The sequence below is a fragment of the Amphiura filiformis genome, chromosome 8, assembly GCF_039555335.1.
Source record: "Amphiura filiformis chromosome 8, Afil_fr2py, whole genome shotgun sequence".
Lineage (NCBI taxonomy): Eukaryota > Metazoa > Echinodermata > Ophiuroidea > Amphilepidida > Amphiuridae > Amphiura > Amphiura filiformis.
Genome location: NC_092635.1, coordinates 19256037 through 19283743, shown reverse-complemented (window position 1 = coordinate 19283743; position 27707 = coordinate 19256037). Strand labels below are relative to the sequence as shown.

At 37.0% G+C, this 27707-nt stretch overlaps 1 protein-coding gene across 1 annotated transcript in view; it reads right to left on the bottom strand.

Annotated features, from left to right (window-relative positions):
• LOC140158759 (tRNA modification GTPase GTPBP3, mitochondrial-like) overlaps positions 1-27707 on the bottom strand; it is a 77320-nt gene that overhangs the window by 11231 nt on the left and 38382 nt on the right. The window contains exons 3-8 of the mRNA XM_072181967.1: positions 26396-26531; positions 23429-23582; positions 22434-22506; positions 11649-11792; positions 10077-10242; positions 6374-6766 (exon numbers count right to left, since the gene is read on the bottom strand). Of these exons, the coding sequence (XP_072038068.1) occupies positions 6374-6766; positions 10077-10242; positions 11649-11792; positions 22434-22506; positions 23429-23582; positions 26396-26531 (1066 nt within the window). The remainder of the gene's footprint in view (positions 1-6373; positions 6767-10076; positions 10243-11648; positions 11793-22433; positions 22507-23428; positions 23583-26395; positions 26532-27707) is intronic.

Genomic DNA, 27707 nt, shown 5'->3' with positions numbered 1-27707 from the left:
ACTCGATCAGAAAGGTTAAACTAGCCTAGCCACCACAAAAATATTTAAAGTCCTAGTCTACGATCTTGTTTTAGTATATTCCTATATTTTTTTTTCAAACTTGATTTTGTTGCATATATGTAATACACAAGTACTAACTGATAAGAACATCCAAACTCATCTTAGTTTTTGTAAAAAGCATAGTCTAAGTGTACCACAAAATATCATAGTATAGGATGATACACTCAAGACATGATGACTAAGTTTAGGCCTGTACATTTGGTATTTTGATGTAATGGTATTTTAGTGCATATTTTGTAATTTTTATGTGAATTGTGGAAATGAATGATTGGATGAATGAATGAATCTTAAACGATGGGGCAAAGCAGCATCTAATAAATGCAGACCTTGTGGGAACCATGAGACCCTCCACCACGTGCTTAACCATTGCAAAACTTCCCTTGAACAAGGTCAGTTCACATGGAGACACAACAACATTCTCAATTATATTGTCAAAACCATTAAATTGGGTTTTATTAATGATGTTAATCCTCCCCAAATTTTGTCCGACTTGGTAACCAGAGCAACTAACATTCCTTCCCCCACAACAATTCCTTTTGAATGTTCAACTGCAAACCTGATTCCTGACATTTGTCTTTTTTGGAAAAACATAAAAAAATTAGTCATCATTGAGCTCACTGTCCCTTTTGCTAAAGCTCATGTTCGAAAGTGCAATAAATATGCCCCCTGGTCGCTGACATTGAAGACTCTGGTTACGAAGTTAGTCTTATTTGTTTAGAAGTAGGTTCAAGAGGATACATTACACCAGAAAATATTCATTGTTTAAAAGAAATCTTGAAACTGTGCAATAACCCAACAATGAACATCCTTCAAAATATTCAGGGACAATCTTTCAAAACTGACTATTGTTTCATCTTTCAGTATTTTTCATTCAAAACAAGAGCCTTCCTGGATTTGTCCACCGTTTTTAAAAATCTTAATATTTTTATATTTTTAATCTTGGTGTCTGGCCTGTTTTTAGGCTGCTCTTTTTATACCCGCATGCGAAGCATGGACGGGTATATTGTTATCCTGTGGTTTCTTCTCCTCCTCCATCTTCTTCTATCAAACACATCCGTTGGTCAAGGCTAGCGCTAAAACTACGAGGGCCACAGGGCTCATATGTGGTACACCTATGGACCCTACCCCGTAGATGTGCCTTTTGCCCATCTTGGCCCCAGAGGTCAAAGGTCATGGACCCCAGGGGCCCAAATGTGAAAATACAAAGCACACCGTTTCTCATCAAATGAAGCAGCCTCAGGCTCCCGAGTTGGTACACTGATAGCCCTAGAGGTACTCTATATTTACAAATATTCAAGAGGCCCATATGTTATTTATTATGGGCCCCAGGGGCCCAAATGTTAAAATATGGTGCAACAGATTGACAAGCCTAGCTCTAAAAGTACAAGATCACTAGGGCTCATATGTGGCATATGTATGGGTCCTAAGTTGTAGATGTGCCTTTTGCTCATTTTGGCCCCAGATGTACAAGGCTAGGGGCCCCAGGGGCCCAAATGTTAAAACAAAGGGCCGGTCGTTTCTCAGCAAATAAAGTAGCTACAGGGTTCAGATTTGGTACACTGATAGGTCTTTAGCATTATATTGTCATATGTATATATAACCCCTATATGTCACATAATATGGGCCCCAGGGCCCCAAACGCTAAACATAGGGCCAGCCGTTACTCAGTAAATAAAGCAGCTACAATGCCCAGCTTGAATTTACTGGTAGCACTTGAGAATTATACTTCAACATATGTACATGAGCCCCATCAGTCAAATATTATGGGCAACAGGGCCCCAAATGTTAAAACAAAGGGCCGGCCGTTTCTCATCAAATAAAACAGCTTCAGGGCTCAGAGTTTGTACACAGATTGCATCTGAGAATTATATTGTTATATGTACATATGAGCCCCATATATCACATAATATGGGCCCCAGGACCCAAACGCTAAAACATAGGGCCGGCCGTTACTCAGTAAATAAAGCAGCTACAGAGCCCAGCTTGAGTCGCCTGATAGCACTAGATAATTATACTTCAACATATGTACATGCACTACATGGACCTCATAAGTCAAATATAATGGGCCCCAGGGCCCCAAATGTTAAAACAAAGGGCCGGTCGTTTCTCATCAAATAAAGCAGCTTCCGGCTCAGAATTTGTACACACAGATAGCACGAGATAGCCTGAGAATTATATTGTTACTAACACCCCCCACACACCCCCACATAGGACTAAACAGGCAGATCCGTATTATAATATAATAATTGAAAATACCAGCGTGAAGCGTTAAGGCTGTTCCAGTTAAATTACATATCCATTGGCTATTCCATTTAATTTACATACTCCCTCTGAAATAGCCCCAAAATAGGCTGTTCCGTTTAATATACATACTCCCTCTGAAATGGCTGTTCCATTTAATTTACATACTCCCTCTGGAATAGTTTCCCCTAATCATATTGCATAGCCTCACTGTGAATAAGAGAGATTGACAACAGCAACCTATGGAGAGTAAGAGAGACGACGCCCCTGGGAGGGGACTTTTACAATTTCTTTATTTTAAGTGCTACGACAGTGCAACCTACATTCAATTAAAGCTTGTGACTTGGACTTTCACTTTTTACACATTTTCTGCCCAATTGGGTGACTTTTTACAATTTCTTTATTTTAAGTCCTCAGCAAATAAGGACTGTAAGTCTGGGTACACCGATAACATGCGGGTATAGCCGTATTTGTGTACAAATATATAGCCTTCTAGTTACTTTTCTGATTGTAATTTTATATTATATGCCTTTATGTACATTGTATAACATGTCTTGTATTTGTGTGTGTCTATACTTATGTCTTGCGTGCCACTATCAACATGGGGCACTGATCTAGACCTGTATATCTTTGTTTTCCTTTTTATTGAATAAAAGTGATGTCAGATTGGATTTCACCCCCACACACACCCACACATCAAAACATTAAAATCTTGGTTGATTTACATAAAATGTTGCCATAAAATGATAATGGCAAGTTTGAAACGAATAGTAGGCCTATTAAAAATTAATGATTTTTTCAATTGATTCTGTTTGTTAAGGGGGTACTACACCCCTGGCCAATTTTGTGCCTATTTTTGCATTTTTCTCAAAAATTATAGTGCATAGGTGACAAGTAAGATATGTATATTATAGGGGCAAGGAAGATATGTATATTATAGGGGCAAGGACTACAACTACATTTCATTTCATTTCATTTCAATTTTATTTATACACGGAAAAGCCCAGATCAGCCCTTGAGCTGGTCTTCCCTGGGGCCGTGTTGCTACATAAATTTACATGTTACATTACATCATTAATCAAGGATATTAAAAGTAAATGGAAATACAAAACAAGTTTAAAACTATATAATTATGACAAAGTGATAAAAAATTAATTAAACATACAAAGCAAGTACAATTGACAAAGTAATACGGTAACCAAAAGCAAACATTTAGGCAAAGTTCAATTCATAATTACAGTAAAGCAATCTCCTGAACGTTAGCAGATCTATCGCACAACTGTGCTTCAGCTGAGAGATCGCTCCATAGATGAGCACCCCTGTACGAAAGATCATGCGTTTCTTAAAGTTATTTGAAGGAAAAGGAACATCAACATTATTTGGATTACGCCTGAGATTATAATTATATTCCTTTTCTCAAATAACATGCAAATATTATCAGGAAGTATGTTGTTTGTAACCCTGAACATGAACTCTGCCAAATGGATGTTTCTTATTTCAGCAAGTGTCAACCAGCTGAGTTGATTAAGAACTTCAGACCCTGATGTGTCCCAAGGAACATTGCAAATATATCTAGCAGCTCTTGCCTGCATTCGTTGTAACTTAATTGAATCTGTTTTGGTACAATTACCCCAAATTATATCACAATAATTGAAATGTGGTGCAACAATAGAGTTGTATATAAGCTTGAGAGCACTCATGGGAACTAATGACTTAGCCCTCCTAATCATAGAAATACTCCTGGCAGACTTCTTCAACAAATAATCAATATGATCATGCCAATTTAAATTACTATCAATTATTATGCCTAAATGGGTGCAAGAGAAAACTCTTTCAATAATATCACCATTAATATGAACATTCAAAACATCATCATTAATTTTAGCCAATCTTTGTGGTGTTCCAAGCATAATAAATTTAGTCTTATTTACATTCAAACTTAGCTTATTATTGTCAAGCCACTGTTTCATTGAAGAAAGGTCATTATTAAGGTTATGTACAATATCAGCTGGGTTTTTGCCAGCACAGTAAATAATGGTATCATCAGCATACATGCTGATCTTAGTAAATTTAAGACAGTTTGGTAAATCATTAATGAAAACAATAAAAAGGAGAGGTCCAAGTATTGAACCTTGAGGCACTCTGTAACTAATAAGATCAAAATCAGAAAGAGAACCATTAACAGATGTAGCTTGGGTTCTGTTTGAAAGATAACTACTGAACCAATCAATACTGTATTTGCTGATTCCATAACACTGCAATTTTTTGATCAAAATGGCATGGTTTACAGTATCAAATGCCTTTTTTAAATCAATCATTGATACACCAATAACATTACCATCATTTCTACTGCACTGAACATTCAGCAACTTAAGGCAAGTAGTTATTGATTTATTGATCAAATATTGGTTTTCCTCATTTTTGACTGTAACTCCAAGAACTGTTGTCTGTGCTGAAATAAAATTTCCAGTGCAGTAGTTGTAGTCCTTGCCCCTATAATATACATATCTTACTTGTCACCTATGCGCTATAATTTTTGAGAAAAATGCAAAAATAGGCACAAAATTGGGCAGGGGTGTAGCACCCCCTTAATGTACTAATTAAGAATAATGTGCTAAAATGAATCTGGTTTTTTTTTCAGAGGACAGCAGATGTCAGAAAAGCATAGATGATAGTTTATGCACCATGCTGGCCACTGATATGAGACCAGCCAAGATAGTGGAGAACAACGGCTTCAAGAATTTTGTCGGCAGTCTGGATTCCTGTTTATGTCTTACCAATTCGCCAAAAAGTCATACGAGACATGCTTCATGCCAAGTACAATGACACTAAAACCAAGGTAAAGATGGAGCTTCAAGAGGCAATGCATGTGGCACGTGCACTGACCTCAAGCAGGTGGAAATCGTCTCAGACAAAGTCTTACTTGACAGTGACTGTTCATTTTGTCAATAAGGACTGGGAATTGAAATTAAACGTGCTGTCCACAAAGGAGTTGGAGGGTTCACATACCCATAAGGCTATAGCCGATAGACTGAAAGATGTTACGGATGAATTCGGTATCACTCAGAAAGTCGTTGCTGTCACCACTGACAATGCAGCAAATATGGTGGCCGTGATACCTGAAATGGGGACATATCCCTTGCTTTGCTCACACACTCAACCTGATCGTCAGAAAAGCAGTGGAGTCTGATGAAAGGCTAGCGGAAATCCGTAGAAAATGCCACGAAAGTGTAAGATTCTTTAAGCACAGCCCGGGAGCCACTAGAAATGTGAAACTTGGAGAACAAAGACTTGCCCAAGAAGTTGAGACAAGGTGGAATTCTACATATCATACATGATTTCATGCATGGTGTGTGACCATAAGCCTGTGATGTCATAGCTTTGTGTTCACCATTGGTATGCATTACGAAAGATTCGATACTAGCCAATTATATTGATTTTGTTTAAAATTAATATCAACACAAAAATTGTGTCAAGAGTGTTTGAAACTGACAACAGAAAGAGTCAGCTGATCATAAAGTTTTATTTGCTTTAAAGTTTTCTGTTAAGATTGGAAAGAAAGGAACCCAAAGAATGTGCGAAGTTTTGAATTGACAACTTCGGCTAGCATCTAAAAATGAAACTTTGCATAAAAAATAAGATTTTGTTTCTATATTTAATTGAGTAAAACGTCATATTTTCTACCAGTTTTATTATCACTTGTGTTATTTGTATTAAGATTTGTAATCCTATGAAGAGTAAGTTAAGTTAATGTGGCACAACCACACGTATCCCATCCTTCATCTTTGGATCATTGGTATCAAAAGTATCGTTGATACTTTTTGGTATCGGTATCAACAATCGATACCAAAAGCTGGTATCGCCCATCCCTACTGCACTGCCCTTTGCTGCGTTCTGTTGTGCGAGAATAACATGAAGTGCGTTGCTGTGCACTGTTGTGCGAGAAGAACATAAAGTTCATTGCCCTGGCCACTTTATTGTAATTTAAGGTCTTTCACATCACACGTTTCAGTCACATCATTTATTTGCCAAATGGAACATTATTCAAAAAATGTAGAACAGAATGACTTACATGTCTTTGACTTTATCCCTGAGTACTTCCAGAAACCTTTCCAGTCCAATTCCAGTTTTACTAGACAGCACACAACAGGGCATACTCCCTGTGCCATTCACCTCTCTTATCCCCTGCTGGCACATCTTCTCTAGTGATTCTCTATGCTCCTCAACCAAGTCCAATTTATTCAAAACAATTATAGTCTCTGCATCTGGGAATTCATTCTTGGGTTGGGTCTTTTCATCATCACCATTACTTTCATCATCAGAGTAAATTGTACTGCTTTGTGAGGTTAATTTGAAGTCCTCCATAAGTCTTTGTATATGTTGATTTGGATGTGCCATGGTAGAGAAGGTTGTTTGGAGATGAAGAGCATTGAGCATGATTACTTTGATGTCAGCTTCTCTGGCCCTGAGAAGAAAACAAACCCGAATAGTATTAATAATAATTTAACAATTTAGGGAAGTAAATTCATATCATATGTCAAACCTAGCATAAACCTGATGGTCAAAAAATGTTTCAAATCTGGGTGAATAAACAGTTCTAAACACATCGATATTGGTCTCGAGATTTGGTAAACATTAGGTTCAGATATCAATGTCAGGAAGCCTAGAATATGAGTTTAATGTAACTTGGAGTTTAGGCAATTTGGGCAGCTGTCCAAACTCATGGCAGCCTTTTCCAGCACCATAAAAACTTACCATATAAGATAAATGAATTGCTTAAGAGTGCATGTGGGTATGGGTGGGGGTAGGGGGTGTCTGTGCTTTTGGAAAACAATGGAAAATAAGGTCACACGCATGAGAAATTCTGGACAGTGTTTCTAAATCCAAATTAGAACAGTATAACAAGCACATTCACAGATGTCTTAAGAGTGTTGAAGCTGTTTCCAAGAGGATACTATTTGTAACATTCCATGGCAACCCTCAGCTTAGCATCACTGTTGTATATGCACCCACTGAGTGCTCAACATCTTCTGACAAGGAGGAATTCTATTCATCTCTATCTGACCACCTGGATGGTATAATAAGACACAACATCCATCTCATCCTCAGCGATTTTAATGCCAGAATAGAAACAGAAAGTCATCTTTCTCATCCTTGGGTCATTGGTCCACACTGCTACCATGATTCAACCAACGACAATGGTGAGCGTTTGGTCAACACTTGTCAGGAGTACAATCTCAGACCGGCCCAGATGAGATTCCCCCAACCCAGGAACCGTCTCTGGGCTTGGACCCATCCAGCTGGATCAACCCATGCACAGTTAGATCACATACTAATAAACAGCAAGTGGGTACACTCTCTACGCAACTGTTGAGCATACAACTCAGTAGAAGTGGACTCCAATCATCGTATTGTGAGCATCCGTCTAGCTGCCAGTCTGCGAACTAGCAAAGGAAAACCTTGCAAGAGACCAAAATTCAACTGGAAGAAGTTGCAAGATCCTGATATAAAGAAGGAATTCCAGCTGGAGCTATCAAACAGATTCCAGGTCTTGAGCAAAAATGACACCACACCCATCTCTGATAGGTATGAGACCTTTGAATCAGCGGTTCATGAAGTTGCTGAGAAAGTTATTGGAAAGCAAGAGCCATGCGGACTGCCAAGTTGGGTATCAGATGCAACCATCGGACTTAAACTTGAAAGGGATGAGGCCAAAAAGCGGTACTCCATTTCAAAGTCTTGTCAATCTAGAGAAAGATGGAGGAACTTGAACACCAGCCTTAACAACTCATATAAATCTGATGAGCTTGCTACCCTCAATAAGCAGATGGAAGACCTGAAGCTGGCCGACCAGATGGGGAATTATACCACCACCTGGAAAATCACATACACGCTTTCTGGGAAGAACTCAAGGAAGGGGGTGAAAGTCAAAAAGAGAGACGGATCAGTTCCAACCAGTGACCATGAACTGCTTGAGGAATGGAAGGAATATTTGAGCTCACTCCTTAACAACAGTGGCACAGCAGCTTCAGAACTTCCTGCACCCGCTGTTGAAGATCTTCCTATTATCACTGAGCCCCCAACTCGTGAAGAATTAGTAGAAGTAATAGCAGCCATGAAGACCAACAAGGCAGCAGCATTGGACTGTGCTATAACTGCAGAAGCACTTCAGGGAGGAGGGGATAGCATGGTTGATATGATTCTCGAATTCTGTATGGAAGTATTCTCAACGCTGACACCGCCACATCAATGGGTCACGAATGTAATCATTCCTCTACCAAAGAAAGGTGACCTCTCTCTCATGACAAACTACCGTGGTATTTCGCTTATGTCCATTGCCGCAAAAGTGTACAACAAGATCCTTCTGAACAGGATCCGACCTCACCTTGATCCTCTACTGAGAAGCAACCAGGCTGGCTTTAGACCGGGTCGCAGTTGTGCTCAGCAAATACACATTTTGAGGAGGATCATGGAAGGCTTCAAGGAGTACCAACTTCCCTTAACAGTCACTTTTGTGGACTTCAAAAAGCCTTTGACTCCATCAACAGGTCCGTCATGTTTTCAGTGCTGCGGCATTATGGAATACCAAAGGTTGTGGTCAATGCCATCCAGGTGCTCTACAAGGACTCCAACAGTGCCGTTATTGTAGATGGCAGTATCTCAGAGCCTTTTCAAGTAACAACTGGAGTGCTTCAGGGTGATGTGTTGGCACCATTCCTGTTCATTATCCTGGTAGACTACCTTCTGAAGAAATCAACTTCTGGAATTGACGCTGGAATTGTTACTTACCCACTTCGGTCAAGCAGGTATCCTGCCAAGATGCTGAATGACCTGGATTTTGCTGATGATATTGCCCTGCTGGAATCTTCATAGCCCGGGCCCAGTCACAGCTTACTAGGACTGCAGCTGCAGCAGCAGATCTAGGCCTTGTCATCAGCGCACCTAAGACAGAATATATGACTGCAAACTGTAATGCCCATCCAGCACTTGAAGTCTATGGTAGTACCATCAACCATGTCACAGACTTCAAGTATTTGGGTTCCAAGATGGGCTCTAGTATTGGAGAAACAAAAAAAGAAGAAAAGCACTAGCCTGGGCAGCTTTCTGGAAACTGGAGCGCCTTTGGAGAAGCCCATCCCTGCCAATCGAAACAAAAATCAAGCTGTTTCAGACAACGTGTGTTACTGTCTTTCTGTACGGGTGCGAGTCATGGGTAATTACCAAGGACATGGAAAACAAGATCAATGCATTTGCAACATCTTGCTACAGAGTCATGTTAAACATCAAGCGTGTGGATCGGATTCCAAATGAAACCATCTACAACCTGACCAACACCACTCCACTGGTTGCCAGAGTCAAGCTTCATCAACTCAAATTTCTCGGCCATATACTGCGTCTTGAAGATGGCAAGCCTGTGAAAGAATATATGCCCTTTATACCCCACCACATGGGAAGAGGAAACCGGGACGACGCCAAGACACTGTACTTACAGTATGTCCAGCACCTCCTAGGAGATACTGAAGGGATGCTGCAGCCAAACAAAATTGTTTCGCTTGCCCAAGATCGCAACAGTTAGAGAAAGCTTGTAGTCGCCTGCTCCGCAGCCGACTGATGATGATGATAACTCATTTGCTGGTGTAACAGCTAACAGTCCATGACGAGTACTTTCAGAAACTTTATGAATTTATACTCTACTTACAAATAGCATGTGTGCTCGCAGTTGGATGTAAAAACTCTACAATAGGGTGAATATATGTGTGCATGTTTGTACATACCTTTGCCTAGCTCTCCTAACACCCTCTCTCTCTACTACATCTTCAGATTTTCTCAAGCCTGCTGTATCACTGAGAACGACTGGATACCCTCCAATATTAACAGCTGATTCTACCACATCCCTAGTAGTTCCTGCCAATGGTGACACTATTGCAGCAGGTCGCTGACCTGAGTGAAAAGTTTGAAAGGGTTGAATGAAATAAAACTAGTCTCACAAGCAATTGAGATGTGGAACTTGATGTTGAATCTCAAAATCATTCACATAAATTTGTTAGACATTTCTGATCTGTTGAGAACCACTTGATCAGTTGAGTTGCTGTATCTCCTTCAGTTCCTGACTTCTAAACTACTTCTAAATACAGGAATGATATACCCCAATTCACACCTATGTAGGATGTTTTATTAGCTAATTATGCATTTTTTTGGTTGTAATAAAAACAAAATCTGACCACCCAACCCTACCCCAGGGGAGTCCAGTGGATCAATCGGGCCCCATTAATTAAGTATTACAAAAGCGCACCATTAACAACCAAGTGATTTTGTTTTTATGATAATTTATACAAAAATATTTACTTGAGGCAATTAAGGGATCTAAAATGAGCGTTTATTGTGTTTCGACAGTATTTTTGTGGGACATGAGAGCACCTCAGACCTGTCGAATTGCATTCTGAATGAAGCATGTCTTTCTGATATCAAATAATTTTCATTTTTGAAAATCACAATATAATACAAATTTTATGACAAATTATAAAAATTTGATATTTTTCAAATTTTGATATATAACAGTCCTCGAAGTAAATTATATAAATCTAATGATATATTCTTAAAGTGTATGTAGCTGGGAGGAAAAGCCGACGGTCAATTGAAAATTTTGACCTTTCATATTGAAGATATGGATTTTTTTCCCAAAAAGACCTAATTTTTTTTTTTTTAGTGTTTTGGGAAAAAAATCCATATCTTCAATAATTTAAATGTCAAAATTTTCAATTGATCGTCGGCTTTTCATCCCACCTACATACACTTTAAGTATAAATCATCAGATTTATAAAGTTTACTTCAAGTACTGTTAAATATCAAAAATATCAATTTTAATGATTTGCCATAAAATGTGTATTAAATTGCGAATTTCAAAAATCTAAATTATTTGATATCAGAATGACATTCTTCAGTATTCAGAATGCAATTCGATATGTCTGATGTGCTCTAATGTCCCAAAATAAATACTGTCCAAACGCTCATACCCCAGCCCTTAAGTTAACAGATAATTATCTTGACATCTCATTATCAACAATGACATTATAAGTATTATTTACAAAAGTCCTGGTTGTACGCCACCAACGTCAAGTTCCAACAGGAAACAGACAAGGAGTGTGAGAGTTGACAGTCAATTTGAGAAAGTACTACAAATGTAGTACGAAACGTCATTGAGGTATGTTTAGCATCTTTATACCGAAATACTTTTGGATTTGTACACCAGAACTTTTGTAAATAATGTATTATGGACAATCCTGATGAATTTATTTACGGACATTACAAGTACTTTCAGAAACTTGATCAATTTGTACTCTACTTACAAATAGCATTGAGTAAGCTGCTTTTGCCTACATTTGGTTTGCCAAGTATAGCAACATGGACACCATTTCTTAGTCTTTCACCTCTTCTGTTGTCTGCTAGATGAGACTGGATCTCCTTCAATAACACATTAGCTTCATCTTGAGCTATAACATACATAGAAATCAAGAAAACAAACCATTCAAAATTGTATCAGTGCATGGTTTCCACATCATGATTTACCTATGACATGGTGGATACTTTGTTTCTCTATTGGAAATCAGTTGGACCGAAATTCTACTCCACAATATAATATTAAAACATAAACAAGTCCAGAAGACCTTGGATGCATTGTTTAAAGGTATGAAGAAGCTTGAAACTGAACTTAATAAATCCATTGAGTTCAAAAGTACTCGCATCGACAGTCTTGAGTCTCAGGTAGGCCCCCTTGAAGCAGAAAATAAATATCTATAAGGGATGAAGTTGACAATTTGAAACAGCAGGTGAAATTACATGAAGTCCTAATTAATAAACAGGAAAGATTCTCAAGAAGGAACAATTTCAGAATAGTCGGGGTTCCAGCAACGCAGGATGAGGATTGCATCGCGATAGCCGATTCCATTCTAGCTACGCACTTTCAAATGGATAATATCCACCATAGAGCGAGCCCATAGAGACAGGCGCGGTAGCAATAACAAGTCGCCTCACATTCTAGTAAAGGTGCTATCTTATCGCGATAAGATCAGAGTCATACAGAATGCAAAATCATCATTTAAGCATCAGAACTGTTATATTGTTGAAGACTTAACAAGAGCGGATCTACTGGAAAAAAAATGGGCTACACAGGTGAAAGAACTATACAACAACAGTGTAAAGATCAGTTTCTACACCGGAAATTGGCGAAAAAATGGACAACCATACCAGTTCAATACCAGTTCAGTAGAGCAGTAACTCAGGCGGAGAGCAACACATCGGCACCCGCGTCAAACATGAGTTCACGGTAATAATAACATTCGATGTGATTGAATAACATTATATTTTCTTTAACATTGTTGTAATTTTTCGGCAGTTCGGCACTGCACTGATCACAGCTGTTGATCTCATGAACTTCACCGCATTCTGTTAACATTGTTTTGTTCATTATACTTTGATCTATATTAGGCAAAAAAAAAAATGTTTGGTTGCCCTCAGCGACCGACCCAAAAAAATTAGAAACCTTAGATAGGTTTTTTTTTTTTTTTCCAATCACTTTTTTAGAAGAAACCTTAAATTTGGACAGTATCAAGGACATTTTATACTTGTTATTCACTCATTTTATTTATTAAATGCATATTTGATTAAAAACAGGCAGTATTTCCATTTAAATTCACTCCAAAATCGCACAATTTTTTACCATAAAATGATCAAGCATTTGTCAATGCTTGCCTTTTCAAAATGGAGTTAAAATGAAGGAAGCCCGACCCTCCAAATTTTTGTCTTGGAAGGGCAACCAAACATATTTTTTTTTTGGCCTTAGTTTTATCATGGTTATTTGTATAGTTTGATGACTTTGTATCTTCCACTATACAATGTATTTTGTTTATTTTTTGTTGGTTTGAGTATTAATTTTGAGTTTGAAGCATGTGAGATCCAAATTTTGTCACTTTCTGTGACTTCATGACACAAGTTCAGTTTACTACGTGCATCAACCATTGTCCATCCTCCTCTGCTTGAACTTGAAATTGAAGTAGCAGATTGTGTTCTTAATTATTTTGAGTTAATTTTGGTGTGTAATATCCTCCATGCTCTGCTGTTTATGTTTCTTGATTTTGAATACCATATTTGCTTAAAATTTATTTCATCATTTTTGTAGAGCAAGGTTACCATATGGTTTCTTTCATTCAATTTCTAAATTCATAGTCAACCTTCATCTTTAATTTGCTTTGACACTATGTATTTATTTCTTGTTGCCTATAATTCAAGTTATTTTTCATGAGTTACTTTAATTTTGTGAAGTTACTTTCATTTTGTAAATCGTATAATTATAGTGATGTGACTTTTATGCATACATTGAACTGATACCACATTTAGCTAAGTCTCATTGACTCAATGGTAAGATTCTTATTTAATGGTTTGATGCTCTCCTTTTCTAGATTCTTGTACTTTGCTCATGTATATAAGTCACATCATTACTATGAAAAGAATTTTGTTCAATAATGTTTTGTCTTGTTGTTTTTTTGATACAATATTATGTTCATCGCATTTTAGTATCAGTGAACACCTCTAGTTATGTTACTTGAATGAATTTTATATTCATGCTTTTTGATTTGATTTGATCACAGTGATTTATTTTTTGTTGTTGTTAGTCCTATATCCTTCCGCTATGTATTATGTCAGACATCCAGGCTTTTGCTCCTTCTGTCACTCTTACTCCCTGGATCTGGAGTGCCCTGGAGTAAAAATGTTTAAACTCTTTGTTCATTCTTTTCACTTTGACACAAGCAGAGAATATCAAACTGACAATATGTTAAAAGTTAGAACTTTTTTATGACAATGATGCTGTTTCAAATTCTGTATCCATTCACCCCAACAGCCATCTTTCAGTCCAACGTCAGAGGGAGTTTGCAGAATATCCACGGAATAGTCAAGTTATAACCAACACTACAACCAACAGAATATTTCAAGAATTGTCCAGTTTGGCTCAAATGTAGTTTTCATTGACAATCGGTAATTTATGTTTCACATATTACAGTGGAACACACAGTCTTTGCGGGCTCATGGTGATGAGCTTTAAAAGGAATGTTGAAGAATTTGACATTAAACCTGATGTCATTTGTGTGCAAGAAACTTTTCTTACAAGTAAGTTAAAGTAATTTCAGAATCCCGGGTTATTATGCAATACAAAAGGATCGTAACATCGTAATATCAAATCATATGTGTGGATTCAAAAAAAAGGAGGCGGATATAATGGAGCTCTGTGCCCGATTAATCCGGAAGCAGGAGTACCGCAGGTAGGAATATAAAGGTCTTGGAAATTCAAACTCAATAGGAATTATCAAGCAAGTGTCATAAATGGTGTAAATTAAGAAGTAAGTGTAGTGTAAAATAATGTGTTGATTAATTCAAAAAATATCAAATCGTATGTGTTGATTAAAAAAAAAGGGAGGCGGATATGATGAAGCTCTGTGCACGATTTTATTATGATCGGATGGCAGCTCCATGACATCATTAGCCTAACCTTTGCATGAGTCGGCACATTGACGACTAGACCAGCGTGGCAAGGACAGACCACCCTTGTTGAGTCAGTTGAGTGCACGCTGGCCGGTCCGCAACACCTCTTTAATTTGTGAGTATATTTTAAACATTATCAATTGAGTTGTACTATTTGCAAATAAGAATTAAATTATATTGCATTGAAATTATTTATTGGATTCATTTAGTTATTTTGTATTGGTCTTGGTATTCCTCTTTTGGCGTAAATTAACGTCATATCAAATTTGTCCTCTTTTGTTTAATATTGCCATTTCAAATATCCCTAGTAGAGTATGTGATATCATGATTTCCCAATTTGCAGATGACATAGCAATCGGGAAAACTCGTAGAAACATTAAGTTTGTAGGGAAAAAAGTCCAGCAAGGTCTTAATGATATTGTTGATTGGTGCAACAAATGGGGTTTCTCTTTGTCAGCCCCAAAATGCCAGTCATTGACTATGGTTATGAAGCATATGATTCTACAACAGAGTCACCTAAAAATTCTCTGGATTCTATTCAGAGCTTTAAAAATTTGCACCAGTGCCATTAGCGGCATGTCCCTGAAGTCTATTCAGGCTAAGTGTGGAGAACCTCCTTTAAAAGTAAGGAGACATTTGCACCAGTGCCATTATGGGGCATGTCCCTGATGTCTATTCAGGCCAAGTGTGCAGAACCTCCTTTATATTAAAAGTAAGGAGAAATTTGCACCAGTGCCATTAGGGGCATGTCCCTGAAGTCTATTCAGGCCAAGTGTGGAGAACCTCCTTTAAAAGTAAGGAGAAATTTGCACCAGTGCCATTAGGGGCATGTCCCTGAAGTCTATCAGGCCAAGTGTGGAGAACCTCCTTTAAAAGTAAGGAGAAATTTGCACCAGTGCCATTAGGGGCATGTCCCTGAAGTCTATTCAGGCCAAGTGTGGAGAACCTCCTTTAAAAGTAAGGAGAAATTTGCACTAGTGCCATTAGCGGCATGTCCCTGAAGTCTATTCAGGCCAAGTGTGGAGAACCTCCTTTAAAAGTAAGGAGAAATTTGCACCAGTGCCATTAAGGGCATGTCCCTGAAGTCTATTCAGGCCAAGTGTGGAGAACCTCCTTTAAAAGTAAGGAGAAATTTGCACCAGTGCCATTAGGGGCATGTCCCTGAAGTCTATTCAGGCCAAGTGTGGAGAACCTCCTTTAAAAGTACCGTAAGGAGAAATTTGCACCAGTGCCATTAGGGGCATGTCCCTGATGTCTATTCAGGCCAAGTGTGGAGAACTTCCTTTAAAAGTAAGGAGACATTTCATCACAAACCGTTATGGGCCACAATCCAAGCAAATTCCTGTCACCCAAACATAATCTTATTTCATGATAATTGGCAAAAACAATATTTCTTTAATTATGGTGAGGATGCAAAGTTATACAAACCTTTCGAAGTTAGGATTATTAAATTGAATCAGAATTATATGGAGACTGGATATCCTCTAGGTGCCGACTTTGAAGAAGTTGAAACTTCAATACAGAATCACCTTTTGATAGATAGAGTTGATGATGACAGGGTTAAGAGAGAAATTGTAATCTGTGAACTCAATGCATTACACATTTACACTGATGGTTCTTTAGAGCTGACCTCTCAGAAGGTAGAGGGAATTGACTTCCTTCAGGTGTCTCCATTACTCGGCTGAACTCATTGGTATACTCATGGCTTTGGAGTGGATTGATGAGGTGAAGCCAAGTGATGTGGTTATTTTTAGTGATTGCAAAAGTGCTGTTGTTTCTTTGTCTGAATTTGACCATGATAACAAAATTAGTTTTGCTATTCAAAGACTTTATACTCAAGGTATCAAAGTTGATTGAAATTTCTTGGATCCCAGGTCATATTGGGGTTTTGGCGAATGATTGGGCTGGAAAGGGTTAAAGTTGACATTAAAGTACTGAAATTAAATGTATTCTTAAAAAGCAGATGGAAGATGAATGGCAGGCTGATTGGCTTGCTTACAACAACAAAAATATGATGAAAAAAGAAATTAAGTTAAATATGCCCAACTGAAAAGAGAATGGGAAATCCTAATCCACCGATTAATATTGGGCAAATGTAGACTTATAAATTCTCATTTACATTCCATTGGAAAGCATCCAACTGGAAAATATGATTTATGACACACTCAAGATAATGCTGAGGATTTTCTCTTACATTATTTCCAAAAGAAGTGACTTAAAGAAAGATCTTGGGGAAAATGGTATTCAAAGCTTTTCCATTGTAAATATTATTGGAGGAAAGAATCCTCCAGTAGTTAACATTATGAATTTTGTCTAAAAATGTAAGAAGATCTTGTGATGGCAGGGTAACACCAGCCTAATTGTTGTTGTAATGTGATAACTTTAAGCTTGCCAAAGTTGTTTTTTCATACAAGTGTTTTAACAGTGGTTGAGTAACTTTTGCAAATCAAACATTATTTATCTCCACATGCAACTATTCTTTATGCTTTCTCGCTATCTAGGTGAAGTTGGATGAAGGTGTGTGTCCTGGTGCAAACAACCTCTGATTGAAAGCACCATCAAATAAACAAAAACAAAAAAGCCCAGCTAGAATTCACTCCGTCTTTGGCCATCACGATGTAGAGTCATAGCAGGAAATATAAAAAATACTATAGCAGAAAAAATAACCATAGGTATTTGGCTCCAGACTGACCTCAAATGGGATGGTCAAGTTGACTACATGTGGAAGAATTCATGCTTCATGCTTCGTTCTTTAAAGAAGTTTGGGTTCAATACATCTTGAGTTAGTGACCGTTTACAGAGGATATATTAGACCCCTGGTTGAATATTCCAATGTCATTAGGCACTCCATGCACACTTCCGGCCATCAAGCTTGAGAACATCCAGAAAAGAGCTCTGAGAATTATCCTTGGGTTAAATTATATGTCTTATGACATTGCTCTTGTTGTGTGTAATCTTGATAAGCTGTCTAATAGGAGGGAGCAACATTGCCTTAACTTTGCTCGTACATTGTCCAAGTGTGATCGGACCACCAAGTTGCTACCTCCCAGCAGGGGTCAGCACCCCGGGTCAGCTCCACCTAGGTTTCATTATCTTTAAGGTATAGGACTTTTTATTTTTTCGGAGAAGAGCAGGTAGGGCAACTACTTGATTATATTTTTACATGTTCATACTACATACTCTGTAAATTTTAGAAAATTCGCACGAGTCAGTTTTTTTTTTAAATCACATTTTTGTTCCTAAAATGGGGGTTATAGCGCCCTCAACGGACACTCTCTCCATAGGGCTACATGTAAAGACCCTTTACAGACAAATGGCCCTAAAATAAAACGGACTCGTGCGAATTTCCTCAAATTTTGCATATGATGTAGATCTAACATCTGGAATGTAATGCAAGTGATGTCGTTGCTGCTCTTCTAAATTCATTTTTAAAATGTCCGCCCCAGACCAAGGTGTATCAGGCTCATGGTAGACAATTAAGAAACAATGCCAATCTCTCCCAACTCTGTGCCCGTACTGACAGGTTTGCTAGGAGTCCAGTTCCTTACTTTGTTAGGCTGCTAAGCAGCAACCCATCCTAATCCTGGCTCATCCCCTGCATTGCTATGCTGTGAACCCTGTTTCTTTTTGGCTGCCTTGAGTTCTGACCTCATTTGTTGTTTATATTTATTTATTATGTTGTTATATATATTGCTTTTCTCATTGTTGTTTTTTGCTTTTACTTTGTGTACAATGTAATTCGGCCTCCGGGCCGCGATTTTGTGCCAATAACATCATATCATATCATATTTTACTTCAAAATTTCTTCAGGAAACAAAGATAGTTAAGGATGCTGCAGAGAAAAGGAAAGCTGAGGCTGTCTGTACAAAACCAAAAAAGTATTCAAAAAACCATATCAAGAATTTCCCAAAACAAACCCCTGATTTCATCCTTATGGATTGAACTGGGGTGGGTATAAACGCGGATTTCAACATCCTCAACAGAACTCTGCTTTTCAAGGACAGGTTCATGTCCCAAATTCCAGCAGGGGTATCAGAGACTGCTGCCACAGCGACAGCAGGCACACGGTTTCAAGAAACCATCAATGACAACCAGGCCAAGCCAGTAAAACCACCTGCAGAGGTAGGTATACATGACAATGTATCAGATATTATTATTATTATTATTAGACAGCATTTATGAAGCGCCTTATCAAAGAGATCAAGGCGCTGTACAAAGAGACTTTAAAAATTACATCTTAAAATTACAACTTACATTACACATACTAAAAACATTGCAAACACTGTTAAGCTACAAATTAAATATACACATGCAAAAACATATATAAACAGGTGACAAGCTCACTATCAAGAGGCAAGTAGAAAATTAACATGTTGGAAAAAGGTGGGTTTTGAGCGATTTCTTGAATCTATGGATGGAAGGGAGTTGGCGGATGTGAATGGGCAGAGAGTTCCAAAGGCGCGGTGCAGCTGCCGTGAAGGCTTTGTCCCCAAGTGTTCCAAGGTCATTAGCAAATGAAACACTATCAATCCCTTTTATATTTCTAACAGTACTTGAAACTTTCATAGGTTGGGGTTTCTCACAATTTATTGCACAGTTAATAAGTTCATGATCAGATCCTAGCGTTGGCAAGACTTGGCACTTAGTTACAAGATTTTCTTCATTGCGAGATATGATCAGGTCCAAAGTGTGTCCGTCCTTATGAGTAGACTGATGAACATGCTGTTGGAAACCATTTTCAGCGAGTGATTCTAGGAACCGGGCAGAATCAGGTTTGGATGGGAGGTCGACATGGATGTTAAAGTCGCCTAATAGTAAAGTCTTTACAGGGGCCATGCTAATCTCGTTGATGAATGCATCAAACTCCTCAAGAAACTGCGGCACTTTAAGATACACTAGGATAAGTCTAATGTCAAGTTTCTTAATTATAACAGATGCATGTTCAAAAGATGGCGTATCAATGTCAGTTGGAGCTTTCTGAATATTAAGATTAGACTTGTATATGATCCCAATGCCACCATGCGGATCAAGTTTCCTAGGGAAATTCATGAAAGAATACCCTTGTGGGAGCAATTCCCCAATCACAACACGGTCATTCTCAGCTAGCCATGTTTCTGTAATTACAAATACATCAGCATCATTGTCTACTATGTTGTCGAGAATTTGAATAGTTTTGTTGCATGCAGATCTTGCATTCCATAAGCGAAGATTAAGAAGTTTTTCATTGTGTTGGGCAAACCGCGTAAGTTGTTCAAGTTCAAACCAGTCTGGCCAGTGATGTTGGGTTCGACTCGCACGTTCTGAATAACAGGGATTGAATAAATCTGTTGTTTCTGACTTTTTCGTCCCTTTCCTCTCTTCTTCCAGCGTTTAGTCTGAACTTTACGGCTGGGTGGTTTGGGTCGTTCATGAAAAGGGCATGATCGCTTGAGTATATTCAAATCAGCAAGATGCGTGCATATATAGGTTCTCAGTCATACCACAATCAATGTATAATTCAGTACCGGGTGGAGATGTTCTAAATGAAAGCAAATAATCACGGCTGTAACTAATACGCTCAATATTGCTCTTTGTGTTATTCTCATGATGATTGTCGATCGATTCAGTGGTATTGATCGACAAACCAGTAAAGTTACTATGTGTTCTGTGTGTACGTACCCATTCAACGCTAACATCCAGTAAATATAGTACAGAAATCGTCCACAAAATATGGAAAAATGAAGAACAATATCTCGGCAACACAAACATTTTGACGTTCCATGCACATAAAACAGTCCACAGTAAAAATAATGTATACTAAAATTAAGGCTGGCATTTTCGGTCGGGTAAACGGGTACCACTTGAAATTACATTACCAGGTAGGAAATACCCTCCCGGGTACTGAAATTCAAAAAAAAAAAAAAAATTTTTTTTTTTTTTTTTTTTTTAAGTTTTTATTTTTTCGGTTTTGTAGTGTCCCTGGACCTAGACCTAAATGCTAGGATCATTCATGGTTGACCTAAAAAAAAAAAAAAAAAAAAAAAAAAAAAATTCAAGATATTTTGTTATTTTTAATATGAAAATTGATAATTTGTATTCATGTCATAGTCTATTAATGATTTCAAAATGCATTTAAATTCAATACATTTTGAAATCATTAATAGACTATGACATTAATACAAATTATCAATTTTCATATAAAAATAACAAAATATCTTGAAATTTTTTTTTTTTTTTTTTTTTTTTTTAGGTCAACCATGAATGATCCTGGCATTTAGGTCTAGGTCCAGAGACACTACAAAACCGAAAAATAAAAACTTAAAAAAAATTTTTTTTTTTTTTTTTTGCAATTTGGTATGCCGGTTTACCGCCCGAAAATTGCGGCGGGTACCAGGTACAAAATTACCCGAAAATGCCAGGCCTAACTAAAATGCAGTAAAAACAGCGAAAATCGGTTAAAATCAGACCGACGATGCAGGAGCGACCTGACGGTGCTGGCATCAATCGAAGATACAATTGGAGGTTGTTTGAAGTCATATGTAAATCAATGGAAAAAATTGACCACATGTCTATAGGCCATTTCAGCAGCATAAATTTGACTTGGGTTATTATGTAGGCTATTATAGAAGACATGACCAGTCACTGGGGCCAGGTTTGAAATTGTAACTCTGGCAATCATAGTACTGCTGATGCAAGGTAACTACAGTGGCATCTATGTTGCTAGGGACTGAACAACAGCAGTTTTGGTTAACAGGATCCGGAGATGGGATTCCTGGACCACTGCCTTTGCCACTGCATTGCAGTAAATCGCCTGGGAATCGAGATGTAGTTTTTGCAACACATTGCAAATACATTAATTTCTTGTAATGTATTTTGTATTCTTGCAAATGTTTGCTTACACAAAAACATGGTTGGAATTCAGGAAATTAGGGCATTTTGGTATTTACTTCCAAATTTGAGTTTGTTTTGTTTAGTGGTAAATGTGACTGTATATATTTTGTGTTTAGGGTAGGCCAAAATATTTGATGGAATTGTTTGAACGTAATTTGAAAAACACTTTCATATTTTCGTCATGAAAAATTTGGTGCATTAAAATCATGTGCCACACCCAAAAGTTTATCAGTGTTACATAACATGACTGAAATGAGTGTTAAAAGGGCATTTTGTGATCCATAGCCTTATACCACTGGATACCTCTGGCTACATAATGTTTATGTACCAAAAATTTCTTGCAGATTAATTCGTTTAGGAAAAATATCGCCAAATATGAATTTCGTTCTGGTATACCAGATCGAAATTACAACAATAGCCTATGGAGCAGTGTTATACACTAAATCATGCAAAACTTGCAAACGCAAAAGCGGAATCAACTGAAATTTTGGGAATAAGCTTTTTTCGTGAATATCTACTGAAAAATGTCATAAAAAGAGGATGCTAGGATCACGAAATCCTCCTTTAAGTATCAAGTTTTAAAGGTTTATAACTATGAGTTTTATTTGTATATTTGTGAAATATGGTTTTCTATTTATAAATTAAGTGATATCTGGACATGTGTCATAGCAGCCTGCACCAAAATACAGTTGGTTGATAAATAAAAACAAATCAGTCTTTAAAATTACCTTGTTCTAACACTCCTTCCTCTATATTTTCATCTTCACTGAAATCTATGTAAGCTTCAACATGTGCTAGTGTCTGAAAACAAATTATAAATGTATGTTAAACAGTAGATTTCTATGATATTTTTCTTCACATTCACTCTCTAATACTTATTGTTTGCAACCTCTCTCCATTCTTCATTTAATATTACAACACAGTGTGGTAAATAAATCACCGCTTGCCCGATGAAAATGTGCCGTGGGGGCCCGCCTGGCCAGTAAAAAAATAAATAAATAAATTTAAGCTTACTGAAAAACGTGACTGAAAATACGAAAAATCTTCCAAGACATCAACATCGTCCATACTACGCTAATTCATAATGGAGATTCATTTTAAATGCTTATTTGTTTTCAAGAAATGTGTTTATTTTCCACGCTCAATTTATTCGGGCCCGCAAAAATTTGTGAGGGCCCCATAAATTCAAGAACAAGGGCCGAAATGGCCTGTAATCATTTTTGCTTATTTACCACACTGTTACAACACCTACTCTAATTTCCATTTGATTTTTTCTTAAACCATCTTCTGAAACATCCATTGCTGCATCTGCACAAATTCAACCAATTTCTGTATCTTCTCTGCTATGTCTGATATTACTACCATGGCAGCACCATTCCTGTCAATATCATTGTCTCTAAACATGCTAGTACATAGAAACTAATTCAAACATTTCCCTCATCCGGCAGTTTCACTTGCATTTAAGTTGGTTCACGTCACATGGATTAATTACCCCAGAAACCACCAAAAGAATTCAAACACACATGCTTCTTTTTCAAAACCATGTCATCAAGGTCTCTCAAGAAAGACCTTAGCAACTTTTTCCAGATTTTTTGAGAACAATTTTAATAATATAAGCACTCCTTCTCTAAATTAGTTTTATGAAATTTGCAACACCCTCCCAATCAAAAAGTCACTCTTTTATTGCATTTCCTCATAACACCATGTTTTTACAGTGTCTTACCCGAAGTAATCTATTTCTCCAGTCTGCATACATCCTGCCTAATTCACCTTCCATCTGCCTTAGAGCTTGTTTTCTCTGTGCTTCAGTTTCAGCATGAATTAAATCAGCCATTCCTTCAACTTCTGTCAGATCCAGTTTTCCATTGAGGAAAGCTCTAGAAATATTTGCAAAATAAAATAATACTATTTATTAAACGTTTATTATCATTATCATTGTTTTCAACCACTTAAATCCATAATAATTTTGATTTTGAAGAAAACATCTTGCTGCAAATTAAAATTGAACATTTCTATAGGTCAAAACATTGTTTTTGACATACTTCTAGGCATACAGGGTGTCCCATAAAAAATTAGCGAGTGAATAAAATTGAACATAAGTCGAGAACTAGACATCAGAGTCAAAACATTTAAAATGTAGTGCATAGTCTATTTTATTGTGCATCACACACGAAAATTTTATTTTATTTGGTTGAATGGTTGCGATGAAATTTATAATTACATAATGCGCGCATCAATGCAGTTCATTTCAAGTTTGATCAACAGGCGCTATTTTCATACTCGCTCACCGCTTCCTAAAGTTTGTGTATCTCATTAAATTTAGTCCACATTATCTATTTTATAATCCGACGGTGTTATGTAATTCATGCTTTCACTGAGGATGAATAACAGTTTATCCTAGAAAACTTCGATTTCTGCAATTGAAAGCTTTCCCACTTTCATTCTTTAATTAGGTTGTGCAAATAATGTTATATTTTAAATTTCCAAAGAACATTTGAGCCAAAAATGACAATGCACAAGTGCTTACAGCCTTATGTGTGGTTTTTGATACCATGCAACATTAATGTTGAAGTTTTAAAAGATTTAATCTTTGCATTACAATTTCTTGAAATATTCCAAAAACATTAAGGGATCTAAAATGAGCGTTTATTGCGTTTCGACAGTATTTTTTGTGGGACATGAGAGCACCTCGGACCTATCGAATTGCATTCTGAATACGAAGCATGTCTTTCTGATATCAAATAATTTTCATTTTTTGAAAATCGCAATATAATACAAATTTTATGACAAATTATAAAAATTTGATATTTTTCAAATTTTTGATATATAACAGTCCTCGAAGTAAATTATATAAATCTAATGATATATTCTTAAAGTATATGTAGCAGGGAGGAAAAGCCGACGGTCAATTGAAAATTTTGACCTTTCATATTGAAGATATGGATTTTTTTCCCAAAAAGACCTATTTTTTTTGGTGTTTTGGGAAAAAAATCCATATCTTCAATACTGAAAGGTCAAAATTTTCAATTGATCGTCGGGTTTTTCATCCCACCTACATACACTTTAAGTATAAATCATCAGATTTATAAAGTTTACTTCAAGTACTGTTAAATATCAAAAATATCAATTTTAATGATTTGCCATAAAATGTGTATTAAATTGCTAATTTCAAAAATCAAAATTATTTGATATCAGAATGACATTCTTCGTATTCAGAATGCAATTCGATATGTCTGATGTGCTCTGATGTCCCAAAATAAATACTGTCCAAACGTTCATACCCCAGCCCTTAATGTGTACGAGAATTTTTTTAAGCCTGATGGAATTCTTTTCAAGCATCATCTTACATGCAAGCTTTCATTTTCAAAATAGTGCAGGTTTTCAAATTTGAACAAAACCTAATTAAATGTTTTGCAAGAAACAGATTATTTAAAAAGAACGAAAAGGATTTTACGGCACAAAATATGAAGCCCATTGACAGTTAACCACTAGTGCGCATTGTGTTGAGTGATCTTTCTTTCAAACTTGGAATGAAGTGAATTGACGCATGCGTTATGTAATCGCTCATTTCTTCGCAATCAGTCAACCGATTCCAGTAAAATTAATGTATAAGATGCAGAATAAGATGGGCTACACGCTGAATGTAAGATGTTTGGATTATGATGTCTATTTCTGGGACACCCTGTATATTGAAGAATGAGACAAAAATTAATAACACCAAAACTTTCCAAACAAAATGAGTGAAGTGTTTGATCCACATTTTTTAAACATATATGGTTTCAATTTTCTAAGAATTTAAGTTTTGTGACTGGCTTTTACCTTTGACAGTCTTCAATTGAAATGGGAAATTCCAGTTGACATCCATACCTTAATCTTCCAAACAGGGAATGTGTATTTCAAATGGGGTTACCTGAATGAGTGACTCCATATAAAATCTACATCCCATGTGTGAGATGATGTCCTCCCCAAGGGGTATGTGGATTTCAACTGGAATAGTCCAATTTGGCATTCTCTCTCTACCACTTTTGTTTCAAATTTTTATGACTATAATATATTGATTTAAATAAACAAGAACAAACTCCCTGGAACTGAAAAAACACCATCAAACTGGTAAGGGCTCATATTGAAATACGCTACCACGTTTTCAAACAGAAAGATGGCAGGATTCCCCTCGCTAAGCGCGCGCCTCAGGAAAGCTCGGTCATAAAACGGATGGATTATATGCATCAGTGATACACCCTGCCCAGGATTTTAACAAAAGAAGGCTAGCACAGGAAAGCTGCAGGATGGCAGGGGAATTTCAATATGAGCCCTAACTGTATATTGAAGTGATGATGAAGGTACTGAACAGCTTCAGCTGACATCACACGCCCAACAGTTAGTTAGAAATGTTCTCTCTTGAAAGCCATTCGGTGCTTTTGGTATTTGTTTCTATAAAATGCTAATGAAAGTTGATGTCAAATTTCCTGATAAGTGCCTTTTTCATGGGCAAAACCAAAAAGTGATGCAGGTGGGTGATGGGAAACTTGGGATCAACTTTCATTAGCCTGATATATTTCAGTACAATCAAGTATCAAAATTTAGAGAATAACATAAATAGGATTTTGTGTTTTGCTAATCCAATATTGTGTCACACATACATGCACTTCTACATATATTATGAAACTCAAATTGAAAATACTATACCTACCGTTTTGTAAATTCTCCAGCTTCAGCATATTGGACATCAGGCATCCCTTCCAGGGCTTCATGGATAGCGTTGATAACAGCTGGGCCACCATGGACATGTAACTCACACACATCTTCTCCTGTAAAACTAGCTGGACCTGGGTTAAGGAAAACACACATACAAACAAACAAATACATAAACAAACCAACAAAGAAAATAATGGAGGAAATAAATGATAAATAGGTATTAATTATAAACACCTTTAATTTATTCAAACATTTTTAATCATAAATAAATACAGTCAGTCTACCCTGAAGTACAAAGTAGCGACGCGGACGCACACATTGTGCCGACTTTGAAGGCACGCATACATGCAGCAGAGACGCATAATTGCGCACTATTTACGCGCTGTATACTCGCGCGTTGTCACTTTGTACTTTAGAGTGGACAAACTGTAAATAAATACAATTTTTACGACAAGATAGTTTACAGGTTCATGTCCTGCAATGAATTGAAACAAGTCATGACTCAATGAGACGACTGCTAATCAGTGACTCAACCCATTGAATATGTACAGTGACGTAACTGCTCGAGCTAAACTTAATCTAAATGACATGACTCAACCTGAATTTTTAGTGGCTCATGATAACCCTATCAAGCAAACTACATGTTTCTATGATTTCAAAAACTTATCAGATTCAGATTAAATTTATTTCAAATTCGTGGCCCGTAAGCCAAATTAATGAAATATTACGTTTACATTAAAAGACATAAAAAAAACCATATAAAATATACATAAAAACACCATAAAATTACTCAAAGAAATTAATTGCACTTGTTGAGGCAAAATCTCACACTCACACTCATACAGCTCACACACCCCTACATCTCCACCCCCACCTTACATACACACACACCCCAAATATCAGCCTATATACACACATCCACACACACCACAGATGCTCTAAAGAATTTAATTTTATAAAGCAGTAATTAATAAATAACATAACAAAATATTGCACATAAATTGGACCAGCCAAATTATAAGGGGCAAATTCAATACATCAAGATAAAAATGCTGTCATAAAATCACATTTAAACACACCAGCTGAATATGAACATGATGAGATGCACTAATTAAGTAGATGAGTGAGATAGGGTATTGAGCTGTTCCCATATCTTTTTGTTTTGGTTCTGGGGACCTGATACTTATTGCACTGTCTAAGGGTCATATTGTGGGTCCTCATATTGTGTGGAAACCATTCTGAGTACCTATCAGATTCGACACATTTTTTAGCAAACTGTGTACTATTTTTATATTTAGAAAATAAAT